This window comes from Eubalaena glacialis, chromosome 3 (genome assembly GCF_028564815.1).
Source record: "Eubalaena glacialis isolate mEubGla1 chromosome 3, mEubGla1.1.hap2.+ XY, whole genome shotgun sequence".
NCBI lineage: Eukaryota > Metazoa > Chordata > Mammalia > Artiodactyla > Balaenidae > Eubalaena > Eubalaena glacialis.
In genome coordinates this window covers 156,942,923-156,958,106 of record NC_083718.1, presented here as the reverse complement: position 1 = coordinate 156,958,106, position 15,184 = coordinate 156,942,923, and the positions used below count along the sequence as shown (strand labels likewise).

At 38.8% G+C, this 15,184-nt stretch overlaps 1 protein-coding gene across 1 annotated transcript in view; it reads right to left on the bottom strand.

Annotated features, from left to right (window-relative positions):
- PIK3R3 (phosphoinositide-3-kinase regulatory subunit 3) overlaps window positions 1-14,379 on the bottom strand; it is an 88,853-nt gene extending 74,474 nt beyond the window's left edge. Inside the window, exon 1 of the mRNA XM_061186639.1 lies at window positions 13,605-14,379. Within this exon, the coding sequence (XP_061042622.1) occupies window positions 13,605-13,710 (106 nt within the window). The 5' untranslated portion in view covers window positions 13,711-14,379. The remainder of the gene's footprint in view (window positions 1-13,604) is intronic.
- Between the last annotated feature and the right edge of the window lie 805 nt (window positions 14,380-15,184).

The window sequence follows — 15,184 nt, the reverse complement described above, 5'->3', positions numbered from 1 at the left end:
ACAGCAGTAGTTCTCAAAGCGTGGTTTGCAGACCAGCCAAATCAGTAACATCTGGAAACTTGTTACAAATACAAATTTTTAGAACCCAAACCTACTGAATCAGAAACTCTGGGGGTAAGGCCTAGCAATCTGTGTTTTTACAAGTCCACCAGGTGGTTCTGATGCACTCTCAAGTTTACCAGACAGAGAAAGCTACAATTAATAGTTCAAGGAATCCAGATTTTAAGACAGTGATCCTTTGAGACACAGGAATAGTCTAAGTAGTGACAAACTCAGGATTTCTGTGTTATATTTGTGGGAAGCATCCTTTTTTCCCACCCAGAATTGAGGAAACATGTAGTCCCAGGAGCCACAGGCAGTCATCTTATACTACCAGGGAAGCCAGCCTGAGAAAAAAACTGATATAGGGGAGAGCCAAGAGAAATGCAGAAAAACAGGGCCAAAGCCTGACAGTCTTGATCAAACCCAGCCAGGGACCCCCATTCCCTTTTTTTTTTTTTAACTGAAGTACAGTTGATTTACAATGTTGTGTTAATTTCTGCTGTACAGCAAAGTGACTCAGTTATACACATATATACATTCTTTTTTTATATTCTTTTCCATTATGGTTTATCCCAGGAGATTGGATATAGTTCCCTGTGCTATACAGTACAACCCTGTTTATTCCCTCATTCCCTTTCAACTTTTCAACTACACAAACCCATAAATTCTCTTTGCTTACACCAATTTGAGTTGGACTTCTTGCTACTGAAACTAAAAAATCCTGATATCCATTACAACAAGTTACATGTCTATCCCTACACATCTATCTCCATGGGGAGAATGTACTAGGAAATAGTGTCTATTCAACTGTCTAGCCTCTCTCTAAATTAGGCTTGGCAAATTTAGCAAATAAAAATACAAGACACCCAGTTTAATTTGAATTTCAGATAAACAATGAATAACTTTCTAGTATAAATATGTCCCAAATATTGCATGGGACATACTGAATGTATTTTATCTGGCAACTCTACTCTAAATGCCCATTGTTGATCCCTAGGAATCAAAAGAGAGGCCCACGTCAATCTCAGTCAGACAAAAGTGATAATTTCTCTCACATAGTTCATGACTACTAGGAAAAAGACTAAACTCCCAAGTCCTGAGCTAACATCCTACAACAGGTCTGAACTACCTGATTGTCTTAAGCAAACTTCTTTCTAAAAGTCAAACATGTTATACCCTCTATGGCAGAGGAGTGTGACAAAATGAAATATGTTGCTATATGAGTATTCATAGCTTCTTTTCTTTACTCCCTTGGTTCCTGGCCCTTATTATACAGATCAGAGTAATGAAATAGGCAAAGGAGAGAGCTGAAAGGGAAACAGGTACTCCTGGAAGAGAAACTAATAAGTTTGAGAAAGGGAGGAAAGAAACAAAAACAATGAGACTGTTCAAGTTGCTATAGAGAGTCTGGCAAGTTTTAAAAGAGAGAAGGAAGTTTGGGATTAACCATGCAAAGATACTGATCAAAAATGGAGAAATCAGGGACTTCCCTGGTGGTCCAGTGGTTGAGACTCCGAGCTCCCAATGCAGGGGGCCTGGGTTCCATCCCTGGTCGGGGAACTAGGATCCCGCATACCACAACTAAGCCCATGTGCCACAACTACTGAGCCTGCGCACCGCAACTAGAGAACCCGCATGCCACAACTACTGGGCCCACGCACTCTAGAGCCCACATGCTGCAACTAGCGAAGCCCACATGCTGCAACTAGAGAGCCCGTGCACTGCAACTAGAGAAGCCCACGTGCTGCAACTACTGAGCCCGCACGCTCTAGAGCCTGCGCGCCACAACTAGAGAAGCCCATGTGCCGCAACTAGAGAAGCCCATGTGCCACGATGAAGATCCAGTGCAGACAAAATTAATTAATTAATTTATTTATTATTTTTAAAAAGATACTCTTAAAAAAAAAAAGGAGAAATCAGATTTTAAGTAGTAATGCAATATGGTATGAATGTAATCCCCTTTGACATTTTTGAGAAGCTGGAATAAAGATTTAAATTACTTTTCAATTCAATTTAAACGTTAGGCTGGTGCTTCCTCCGAATGGAAGAGAGGAGATATGTCACAAAGCATCCCAGCTTAATAATAAAAATAATAACAACAACAGATACTGCTCTAAGTGTCTAACATGTACTAATTCATGTAATTCTCACAACAACCCTACAATGGGGTTAATATTCTTCTCCCTGCTATACAGATTAGCAAACTGTCCAGGGTCACAAACCAGAAGTAGACAGGGCTAGAACTGGAAATCCAAGCAGCCCGAGTTCAGAGCTCCTAAACACTGAGCAACACTTCCCTATTTCAAAACAATGTCTATACTCAAGCACTTAAGCATTCCACTAATAAGCAAAAACACATAAATACAGTTTAATTATTCTAAAACACTAACAACTTTAGCACATAAAGTAAAATGACACATATATGGCATGGCTTCCTTCTCTTTAATTTCTTCTCCCCTTCAAAGCCCACCATAGAAACTTAGAACTTTAAGATAATTTTCTTTTCAAAGTTACTTTTTGAAAGTAAATTATAGTACAGTCTAGATTTATACAGTAATGTTTATCAAAGCAACTTATGAGTAAGCCTTCATCAAATAACTAAGGCCACATATTATGCTGCTTTGCACTCAGATGGCAGAGATTAGAAATCATAACACTTCAAAAAAGAGAAAAATCCATCCAAAATATATAGTTTTGACATAATTTTAAAAGCTAAATCTTTTAATTACTAAAGCATACTCAAAGCTAAGAAATTAGAAAATAAAGTAATTAAGTCAGTTTAGAAATGACAAGCTACATAACTGGTCATAATATTCAGAATCCAACTACTTTCACCACCTCCTCAGCATCCACCCTTGTCCAAGCCACCACCATCCCTCAGCCTGTTTATTGCAGTAGCTTCCTAACCAGTTTCTCCACTTCCACCAGCAGCCAGAATCATCCTTTTAAGCCAGGAATCATAATACATCACTGTTCAATACCCTTGGATGGCTTCTCATCACAGTCAAGTTTTTTTTTTTTTAATTGAAGTATAAGTTGATGTACAAGTTACAGGTGTACAGAATAGTGATTCACAATTTTTAAAGGTTATATTCCATTTATAGTTATAAAATATTGGTTATATTCCTCAGTCAAGTTTTAAAAGCCAAAGTCCTTACAATGTCCTACATGGTTTTCCCCACCATCCACACCATTACTTGTCTTTAAATCTTACTACTTTCCCCTCATTCCACTCCAACCACACTAGCCTCGTAGATGATCCCTGAATACATGACACACACGCTCCTGCCTCAGAGTAAGTCATATGGTATCCCCTCTACCAGGCACACTCCCCCGTCCTCTCAGCTCCCATATATCTACCTGGCTAGCCCCCACAATTCCTTTAGGTCAGGCCCTCCCTGTCCTATTATTTAAAATAGCAGGTCCCCCACCCAGCACTCTATTTTTGTTCTCTGCTTTTTCTCCATATCATTTATCACCATCACTATGTATTTCACTTATGAATTTGTTTATTCTTTGCTCTCTCCCTTCCCTTAAAAATGTATACTCCATGAATACAGGGAGCTTTGCTGTTCTGTTCACTGCTATACCTAGAACACTATCTGGCAATCAAATACTTGTTGAAAAACATGAATTAATCAATACACATGAACAAAAACATTTTTGGATGCTTAATATGGTCTGGGCATGTTAGCTGCTTTACAGTTGTTAATTCACTAAATTCTCACAACAATCCTACTGAAGTAGGGACCATCATCATCCCCATTTTTTAGGTGAGGAAACCAAAACACAGAAAACATAAGTAAATTGCTCAATGACATATGCTAGGAAGTGGCAGAGGCACAATCTGAACTCAGGCAATCTGATTCCAGAACCCTCTCTCTTAATAGCCCCACTATATTGCCTCTAAATTTCTAATTAATACATTTTAATTGAAAGATATGATCTATGGGTTACTTTAAGTGTCCTAATTTTTAACATCAGTCATTCAAATCATAAATCATTCTACAAGTCCAAGGCTTCATATACCAAACTTACTTAATTTATTAAACTTTGAAATTTGGAGTTTACAGTTTTACAAAATTCTCTCTTCACAGTCATTTACTTGATATACTAATATACTCTATTCCAACACCTACATGACTCAAATAAGGAAACTGTCAACCAGAGAAGTTAGCTTCCTCATCTTCTAGAAAGCAATTGGTAAGATAGGAAAAGGCCTGTCTTATATTTAACTCTCAATACTATGTGACCCTGTGAATTCCAATTTGTAAAATGAAAATGGGTTTCATAATACATCACTATACTAATTAGATTTTAGTTTTGAAAAAGAAAAAAAAATTAACTCGCTAATTCTTTTCATTTCCAAACACAGAGACGAGAACTTTGAAAGAGCTATCGTTCTCCAAATTACTTTCCAGATTGGCCACTGTTGTTTGCCTACCTAGAATTCAACCCCTCCTTCTTCCTTCCTAATAGAATCCTTCCCCAGTATAATGCCTCAGGGGAAGTCAACACCACTCCAGATTCAGGCATGAACTCGGTTAGTTTGATAGTAATCACTATTGAACCATTCCTGATGGGTTCAGGAATGGACATACTACCCAATTCTGGCCAAAAAGGTCTGAAAGAAGCCTGCTGGAGGCTTTTGGAGAAAGTTTCCTCTCTCTGTAAACAGAGGCACAGGAAGAGACATCTTCCTTCTTTTAGAAGTTGTGCGTATGGATGTGATGCCTGTAAGCCTATCCCATAGAGAGCAGCAGAATTGAGCTATAGAAAGAATATGGGTTTTTACTGAATTGTTGAATTTCTGTAATCAACCAATGCTGAAGCCTGTTATATGAGAAGATAAAATTTCTTATTTCTTAAGCCATGTTGAATTAGGTTCTGCTGCTTACAGCTGAAAACATACTAACTACATACTTTTTTATGAAACATATCCCAGGACTAACCTCAGAAAAAAAAGTTTGTGGTTAAGTAGAATTAGTTCAATAAATATGCTATATCCCTATAATTGAATACAATCCTATTATTTAAAATGATGTTGACATGAATAGTTATTGTCATGGGAAAGTGTTCATGACAAATTAAGTGAAAAAAAAGCAGGTGTTGGGCTTCCCTGGTGGTGCAGTGGTTAAGCACCCACCTGCCAATGCAGGGGACACGGGTTCAATCCCTGGTCCGGGAAGATCCCACATGCCACAGAGCAACTAAGCCCGTGCGCCACACTACTGAGCCTGCGCTCTAGAGTCCATGAGCCACAACTACTGAGCCCATGCACCACAGCTACTGAAGCCCACGTGCCTAGAGCCCATGCTCTGCAACAGGAGAGGTCACCACAATGAGAAGCCCTTGTACCGCAACGAAGAGAAGCCCCGGCTCGCCCCAACCAGAGAAAGCCCACGCGCCGCAACTAGAGAAAGCCCGCGCGCAGCAATGAAGACCCAACACAGTCAAAAATAAAAATAAATTAAATAAATTAAAAAAAAAAAAAAGCAGGTGTTTAACTGGGTGAAAGGTATATGGGAATTCTCTGTACTACTTTGCAACTTTTCTGTAAATCTAAAACTATTCTCAAATGTGAAAGTTTGTATAAATACCTTAAAAAGCAGATATTTACAGTACTGTCTCATTTGAATTTGAAATGAGAAATACACACGTGAAAGAATATATCTGAAGGTGATCACAGTGGTTATTCTGTGTGGTAGGATCAGGAGCTCTTACTTTCTTCTTTTTACTTATCTGTATTTTCTATCTTTTCTACAATGACTATGTAGTACTTTTGTAGTGCTTTTAATAAGAAAAATAAATAAAATTTATCTTAAATTATCTTTAAAAAAAGGTTTGTGGCTATTTCTACAAATGCATATTAGAAGTTCAACATGAATTATACCACACTGAGTGACTCAGCTGCAGAGTTAGAAAGTTAAAAAGGATACATGTGAAAGAACGAACTCTAAAGCAGTATTCTTCTAGCACAATCATTTCAATAAGGCCTTCTCCAAAACAATTTATACACAAATTTTAAATTTTGACTCATGATTGAATTTATTTTTTCTTAAGTTTAAAAAAAAACCTAGGGAATTCCCTGGCGGTCCAGTGATTAGTACTCGGCGCTTTCACTGCCATGGCCCAGGTTCAATCCCCGGTTGGGGAACTAAGATCCTGCAAGCCACGCGGCACAGCCAAAAAAAGAAAAAAGAAACTGTAACAATACATATTTAAGATTACATAGCTACATGCTCTGGATTCGTTGCCCTATACCCTTACACACGGGTAGACAACTGATCTGGTCCACAAACAGAACATCAGACAGGAAATCCAAGGCTGGATAATGGCGGATGGTATGACATCATGGTGTTGACTTTGGCTTTGTGTTGGCTCATATTCACAGGGCACAGGGCAGTTTTTATATTGACATGGGACATGCAAAATGGTATGATCTGGCAGGCTGGACCTAGCCTACTGCCTCTTTTATTAAAAAAATTAGATAACCCTCTTACTTTATATGAACTTACAAATAATATACAAGGAACAAAAAATATACCATATATGGGCAAACAATTTGGAAACAGATCTTATAAGGCTCTATGTTTGACCTTACCTTGTTATCCCAAGTCAAGTCCTACACAATCTAAATTTAATTGGTACAGTAACACATTAAGTAAATTAAATCTACATTTAACCCAATACTGTGTTAAAACTAGCCTAACAAACTTTCAAAAACTTACTACTCACTTTAATTCTTCCAAATTTCAAATGTGACTTTTACGCGAAACCATAAAATTTTGCTGATAACATTAAGTATTGCATTTTTTCATTATTTCTTTCGTTAGAATAAATTATCTTTATAAGTTTAAAGGTCACATGTTGATAATAAATAATATCAACATTTTGAAACAAGTCACAAATGAAGCTGGCTGAGTCCACAGGTCTAAGATTTAACAAAATATTTGGACACTGGGTATTTAGAGAAAAAAATAGATACAAAAGAAATATGACAGCTTGACCTCAAGAAGCGTAACTTGTTGGGGAGATAAATTATATTCACAAAACAATTAATGCCATAATATAACATGATTTTGTGTCAAAATAACAGACCTTAGCCCTAGATAATTAAGGGGTTCAGTGCTAGAATTTTCAGAGGAAGAAAAAAAGGAAGAAGGACTTGCAAAGGATCCTGATTTGAAGATGGGGTGGGATGGGCATAATCTAACACAAGAAGTGGCATAACCAAAAGGCTGGAGATGGAAATAAGCAAGGTATATTGAGGGGATAAGCAAGGTATATTGAGGGGATAAGCAAGGAATTGGGCAAGATGAGAAATGAGAATAGAGGATTAGTAATTAAGTTGGAAATGTAAATTGGTACCATATTACTAAAGACTATGTAAGCCAAGTTTAAGAATACAGCCTCTGCTTAAAAGAAATGGAGAGCTGCTGATTATTTCTAAATAGAGCAGTAAGACAATGAAAATAACATTTCAGTAGGACTAACCTGGCTGAAGAATTCAGGATGAATTTATGGGGGAGGGGAAAAAAATTAGAAACAAAGCAATCACTTAGGAGGCACTGATTAAGAACTTGGGCATTAGAGTCAGGCAGACAGACCTGCTCTGCTACTTGCTGGCTGTGAGGCACTGAATAATTTACTAAACACATTTATGCCTCAGTTTCCTGTCTGTAAAGTGGGATACTAGTAGTGCTTATTTTATAAGGTTGTTGTATGGCTAAAAGAAATACTACATATGAAAGCATTTAACATAGTGCTTGTTCTGTAATAACTACTCAACAAATGTTGGCAACAATTACCGTATTACAAACCATTTCAAATGCGAGGTGATGAGGAACAAGGGCAATAGAAACTAAAAAGAAAGGATGACTTGAGTCATATTTCCATAGACTCATGAGATGTTATAACTAGAAAAGACCCTAGAGAATTCTTCCAAAAACAAAACGGCCCCAGTTTAAATGTCAAGGATGAGACAAGAATGGAGCAAGATAGCTCAAAAGGTTTTGACTGCAAGAGTGTCCAAAGCAGTAGAGTTAAGATAATTAAATATTATCAATATGCTTTAAGAGGGACTTTCCTGGCGGTCCAGTGGTTGAGACTTCACCTTCTGGTGCAGGGGGTGAGGGAGCTAGGATCCCATGCCTCACAGCCAGAAAACCAAAACATAAAAACATTGTAACAAATTCAATAGAGACTTTGAAGGTGGTCCACATCAAAAAAAAAAAAAGAAAAAGAAAAATCTTTAAACAAAAATATGCTTTAAAATATAAGCTACAATGAACTGAGTATATAACATGTGCCAAACACTGTGCTAGATTATGATATAGTACTTCTAATTCCCAGAACAACTGTGAAAGGTACGTATTAGTTCAATTTTACAAAAGAGAAAATGGATGCTCACAGAGGTTAAGCACTAGCCACATAACCTTGGGCAGAATAAGAAGCAAAGCTAGGTTTGGGACCCATACCATCTGTTTCCAAAGCCTGTGTTCTTTCTACTACATTCAGGCTGCATCCCCCTTTAATATCAATAAAAATTATATCATATCACACAGACATATTTGTAATTATTTTTCTATCTACTTTGTTAAATATGGTGACCATAAACATGTCCAATCTTTTCTACATTCTAAGATAAATATAAAAAATGAGAATAAATTTTAAAAGCATTATAAAATGAAGACTTACCATATTTCTAATGAAACATAGTTGGAATACTATAAACAATAATATATTAAATGAAAGCAGTGACTAATCTTTTTCAATAAGAACATACAGAAAAAGTTGGCATGGCTTTTTACATCATTTGATGATATTAACATTTGTCCCATACTACAGCATCATTAAAAAGCGACACCTAGCTCATAAAAGAAATACCTTACTACACATAGGAGAAGCATTTTACATAAGATGAATCCATCAAATGTTCAGAGTTATAAAGAAAAATTACACCACAGAAGCAGAATGCCCAATCTGCTAATAGTAAGGACCACATGGTGGCAGGTGACCTATTTCTTCAGTGTTGTTTCTCAGCAGATATTTCCTTCAACCACAGGGCCAGTATGCTAGTTCTCCACCAGAATGTTACTTAATCTAAATTTTACCAGGATGAAAATACCAAGTATGCCAAAGCAAGAAAGTTTCCTGAAACAACCTTTTCATTTGGCTTCAAAAAAGTCAGAAGATACTTTACTGGGTTGGCCATCAAACTATGTAGTCAAGTAACTACTAAACCAGTACTTCTCAAAGTGTAGTCCAGAGACCAATGAGTCCCCAAGACCTTTTCAGAGGGTCCAACAGGTCAAAAATATTTTCAGAATGTCACTAAGACATTACTTGCCTTCTGTACTCTCATTCTTTCACAACTGTGTAGTGGAGTTTTCCAGAGGCTATGACCTGTGGTATCTCAACAGACTGAATAGAGGAGCAGACTTAGGAATTTACATGTCTTCCATTTAAGCCAGACATTAAAGATTAAAAAGCCAGACATTAAAGTTATTTGCAAAAACATAAAATGATGCCACTCTTCCCACTTTTTTTGTTTGTTTTTTGGGGAAATATAGCTATTTTCTCATTTTAAAGTTATGTTAACATGTAATGCTTTATTATTTCTAAATGAATTAAATAAATATTTTTTGACTTCTCAGTTTTATTCTAATATAGTAAATTTCAATAGATATAACCCACTTAAACAGAAACTCTTTGGGATCCTCAATAATTTTTAAGAGTATAAAAGGGGTACTGAGATTAAAAAAAAAAATGAGAACCACTTTTCTAGACCTTCCTGTATTTATGTTTTGCCAAACAATTAAATTTTTAATTTTCTAGTGACCACTGAGGAGATGTTGCTGCCGTACAGATTATTTCAGAAATTTGTCTTGATAAGAACAAAAAAGTCTACAGACAATCTTAAAAAGAATTGTATTCATTAGTTTAAAAAATAAATCATTTATTACATCTCCTCAAAATAAATACAGTAACAATGTCAAAACTAAAGTGCAAGCTAATAGACCATTATCTATAAGCTCTGGGCATGAGTTTATGATCAGTTATGTACTGGTAATCCTCCAATAGCTCCTATACCAAAAACAGGGCTCTTTGAGAGGTCTATCCAGCAACTGTTCTGTTATGGAATAATCCTGATTCCCAAATCACAACAGGACTAACTGAGATGCTTAAAAGCAATTCTCTGTACCATAATCTTAACATCTCCAAAATAAAAAGTTTTGTTTCATCTAAACAGTTCAATATTTCCCAGTATTTCTGGGAAATACATAAACATTAAGACATCAAAGTCCCATCTGGATCCAATCCTTACGTTGTCAATAAATTGTAATAGATGTAGCAATCCGTGCAGTTATTAGATACCTTCAGGATGCATGGTAATGGTAGTTTTTGAAAATACAGGCTGGAGGGAAACACCTTTCAATACTAGTTTTTGAGGCTGCTGGAAGCAATAACAGATAAAAACTTCACATTTATGCTTCAGTCTAAAATTAAAATGAAAGCCATATTTTGAAAACTGTAATATGAATATTATAGTTAAGGAACCTAAGTCAACAACTGTCTAATTTGAAAGTTACTTAACCCTAGGCTATTGCCATAGCCAAGAAATGAGGTGACCAAAGACCTTAAGTAGAAAAGCACTTAAAGGCTAGAAAGAAATGATGCTCCTTAGGTATTCATTAATTCACATATTTATTAAATTGTCTACTACTTGCAAGACCTTGAGCAAGCTAAGAAGCTCATAAGCTGGTGGGAAGATAATTCCAAGGGGGGAAGTATACATAAATAAATGCAGAAGCTACTCTAGACAGAATGGAAGAAGTTCTATCTGAGAAGTGCTAGAAGAGGGAGGGAAGGATGTCTCCTAACAGAAGGGCTCATGGAACATACATTCTGGCATAGAAGGCATCTCACCAGGGCCCTTAACATATATAAGATTCCAACCCAAAGTGAAAGGCATCCCAGGAAGAGGAAAACACACACAGTAAGGAACAGCAAGTATAAAATAGCTTCCACAGAACTTGTGATGGACTCCAGGAGGAGAAAAGACTGGAATATTAGGCTGGAAGCAAAAATAAAGGGACTTACATGACAGGATAAGCAAGACAGGGCTTTTTTTCAGTAGGCAAAGGGAAGCCATTGGACGGTTTTTAAAGTCATCGGAAGATTTACCATTGGAAGGTAAATCATCAGATGATACTTTAACAATACTGTGGATTGGACAGAGTAGAAACGGAGAGAACAGTCGGTGCACTATCACACCAGTCCAGGCAGGAAATAATAAGAGCTTGATCTGGGACAGGAACTAGGAAAAAGGCAGATACAAGACATGCTGCAACCTCTTCACTAAAAATTAACTTAGTTTTAAATGTTTCGAAACTTAATTTACCACACAAAACAAGGTTGTTCATATTATTTACATTAAAAACCATTCACTTCATAGGCGATACTTCAGCATACTCAAGTGTGCTTCCTTTTTAAAAAGCTGTTAGGAATAACTAACTGTATTCTACATTAAGACTATAAAATGGGTAATAAAGAGCAGCATAACCATACTTTCAATATTCTGACTAGAATCACCGTATGCAAAACTTCTTTTAAAGATGAACATTTTAAACTCAAAAGTTTATTTCCATGGAATACACAAAGTTTGGATCAGAATTTTCTATACAATCTTGTAAGACCCACATTACTACATAATTACAATAGTTCACTTTTCTTAAAATCATTTCTGGACAACTCAACTCAACTCGGTCTACACTTCCACCAGGCCCATATTTTTCAAATACTAGTGCCTTCTTCATTTTCTCCCCTCCTCCCCACTCACCTCTCCGCCCAACAAATTCCCTTTGTATGTCTGCAAGGCAAGATACTATATGATACAGTATGATTCTAAGGCAGTTTTAATATATAATTCTTATAGTAACAGAAATCTAGAATTATTAACCTTACTTTTCACAGGAGAGGAACCAATGATGTACTAAATTTCCATGTATGTGAATGACAAATGCATCTAATAGAAATGATGCTTTACCAATAGGGGGAAACAAAGGGGGAAATACACACAATAGATGGGTGGCAAATCTCACAAACTTTGCAAAATACAAAAAAAAGCTGCATCTGGATTGCAGTCACAATTATAAAAGCAAATAAAGAAGGCTCCAAAATGAAGGGAAAAGAAAAAATTCTAAGTGATCATTAAGAGTGAAAAAGGTTGATTCAATATTAGTACTAGTTTTTAATATAACATCATTTAACACTCTATCTCTCTATGACTAATTGAAAAAAAAACAAAGAGGATAATTCACTGTTCACAAGGACACAGGAAATAATTTCTACATACATCCTATAAGACAGTTATACTTCATTACATTTTCATGGGCTCAAATCCTTTCAAAGGCTTCCAAAAACACATAGTCTTATGATAACTGAGATTCCCCAACGACACACAATTTTTTCTGTAGGCTTAGCTATAACACATTTTTTAAAGACATAACGAATTCATCCTCAACAAAAATAGTCACAAAGGCCCTCTACTTATTCAAAAATCATTACATAAAGCACTGTCTATAACTGCAAACAGGGTTTGAAAATCTGACAGCTAATAATCATAAAATGGGGTAGACTTTAAAGAAAAAAAAATTACCCAACTTTTCCATTTTTCCTTCCTTTTCCTTTCCTACCAGATACACAAAATGTCTGTAAGGATCTCAGACAAAGCTCTAAAGTAAAAATACAGTGTATGTATACTTTACATTATGTATACTCAAACCTATCTCATATATGTACACATCACATATAGTCACACAAAAAAGGTTTCTCCTTTTTTTACACTAAGAATTGAAGTTACGTTAAATCCTATCCCATAAATGAAGTTAAATCACCATAAATTAAAGAGTAATAAAATAGGGCACGTAGATCTGAGTGACTATATTCTGAAAAGAAAAACCTCAGACTAAGGCCATGACTGAATAAAAACGCCCTATCCCTGAAAATCCCTAACCGGCATTCGGCTTCCGTGAGAGAAAAAGGGGGTCTTAAAACGAATCATCACATAGGTAACCCAGTTTCAGAAGTTAACGAACGAAAAACACAGCGAACCAAACAAGACAAACGTACGAAATGACAAGCTTTAAAGAATTTCCGCAAAGGGAAAGACTGACTTCAAGACTGGGATATAAAGCATCCTTTGCAGGTAGAAGAATCTTTAATTGAAAAAGAAAAAAAGGGGGGGGGGGCGGTGGTGAAGGGTACGACAAAAAACCGAACGACAAGCAAAGGCAAAGAAGTAAAAGAAACGGGTCTCTCCTCCCATCCCCCACCCAAGCCCCCACCCCCACTCTCACAGGACAATAGGATCGGGGTCCTAACTGCAAACTTTAAACGTGTAAACCAGAAGCAGTTTTACTGCAGCTCTAACTGCAAATCTGCCCCTCATCCCGAACCTAGTTCACCCAAGAATACTTCTGCCCTGAAAACATCACCAAGGTTTTGTTAAACACAAATCAGACCCATCACAAGATTCTTTTTTTTCTCCCAAGTACCTGGAGGATCCATTTCAATATAAAATATCAGTTCTGTCGAATAGGGCATCATCACCTCCCTCCAGTCTGCGTCATCGCGGTCCATACTCCACACCGTATTGTACATCGCGCTGTCAGGGGCAGGTCGTCAGGAAATATATAGAAAGCATATATATTTTTTATCTGCTATTTAAAAATCTAAAAATATATATCTGTAAAAGTCCCACTCGGAAATGTACTTCGGGGTTTCCAACGGCCGGTACAAGTCCAGCCAACTACCAGGACAAGGACGGGGTCCTCCTCCCCTCTCCTGCTCTGGCAGCCAGCAAAATGCCCCCCGAACGTTCAATCTACGGGCTTTTCTCCTCGAAGGGGTACAGAAAGGCTTGGGGGGCGAAGGGCAGAAGTGTTAAAAAGCGGCTTCCCCAAAAATCCCTCCTACACAGTCGTTCTCCAAAGAGAAAAGCTCCCACCGCCTTCAAATTTTTCCGCGGAAGCCACTTTTGTGTCCTTCAAGAGAGGGAGAATAGAGAGGGGGGGGGAAAGAACGCGCTGGGAGAAAGGTGGGTAAGTGACAAAGGAAGGCATAAAAAGGAGGTTGGGTATTGCGTTCAAGTTTCAGGGTCCCACTGGTCTGCGGGGAGAAATCCCCTCAGGGGCCAGGACTCGGGCTCCGTTCCGGTCGGGCTCGGAACCGAAGCTGCTGCAGCCTGGGGATGGGGGCCCGTCCGAGAGTCCAGTTATCTCTGCTTGGTCGTGCGCTCCCGCCCAGCTGCTAGCAAGCTCGCCAGCGCCGGCTCCCCTCACGCTCTGCCCTGACTCAAGCCACTAGAGTTTCATTTTAACGGCGCGGAGGGTGGACACCCTCCCCGCCCCCAAGCTCTCCCGCTGAGGCGCCACCCAACCGCGCCGAGAAGGGGGTATGGCCAGCATCGCCACTGCCCCTTCCACTCTATTCCGCCTCGAAGTGTTCGGGCTTCTGTCAGGTGCCTGAGAGACTGTTCAGGAGCTGTCCTCCGCCTGGGCTATCAACTCTCCCCACCGCTCCCTAGGCCTCGGCTCCTTAACCCTCCAACCTCTCTCCCCCCAGCCTCAATCAGAATGGTAGGGCCCGGGCGCTGGCCGCTGGCCAGGAGTCAGTGCCGGGAGCACGCGAGCCGCGCGGGGAGGGAGAGGCGAGAGGGGAGGTGGGGTGGGGGGGAAATGAGAGGATGAACTGGCTGGTGATTGGCTGAGCCAGGTTGCCGGAGCCCGGAGCCTGCGTCTTTTGTCTGCCTTGCTCCAGCTGAGGAGCGGGAGACGGCTGCGCGCCCCAAGCGAGCCAATCAGGAGCCAGCCGGCGCCGGCCGGTGAGGCGGCGATTGGTCGCAGCCCAGTTACTAAGCGGGACAAAGGCAGAAGGGGGAAAGAAAAGAGGAGGAAAAAAAAAAAGAAGAAAGAAAGAAAGAAAGCGCAAACGGCGGTTACTGACAGGCTCGGCGAGCGCTCAGGGGCTCAAGCTGCCCGGAGACAGGCGGGGCTCCCGCTGAGGCTCGGTCCGCCCGGACGAGTAGGAGAGGGGGAGGACGGGCTGGCGCGAGACACCTCTACCCAGAGACTGG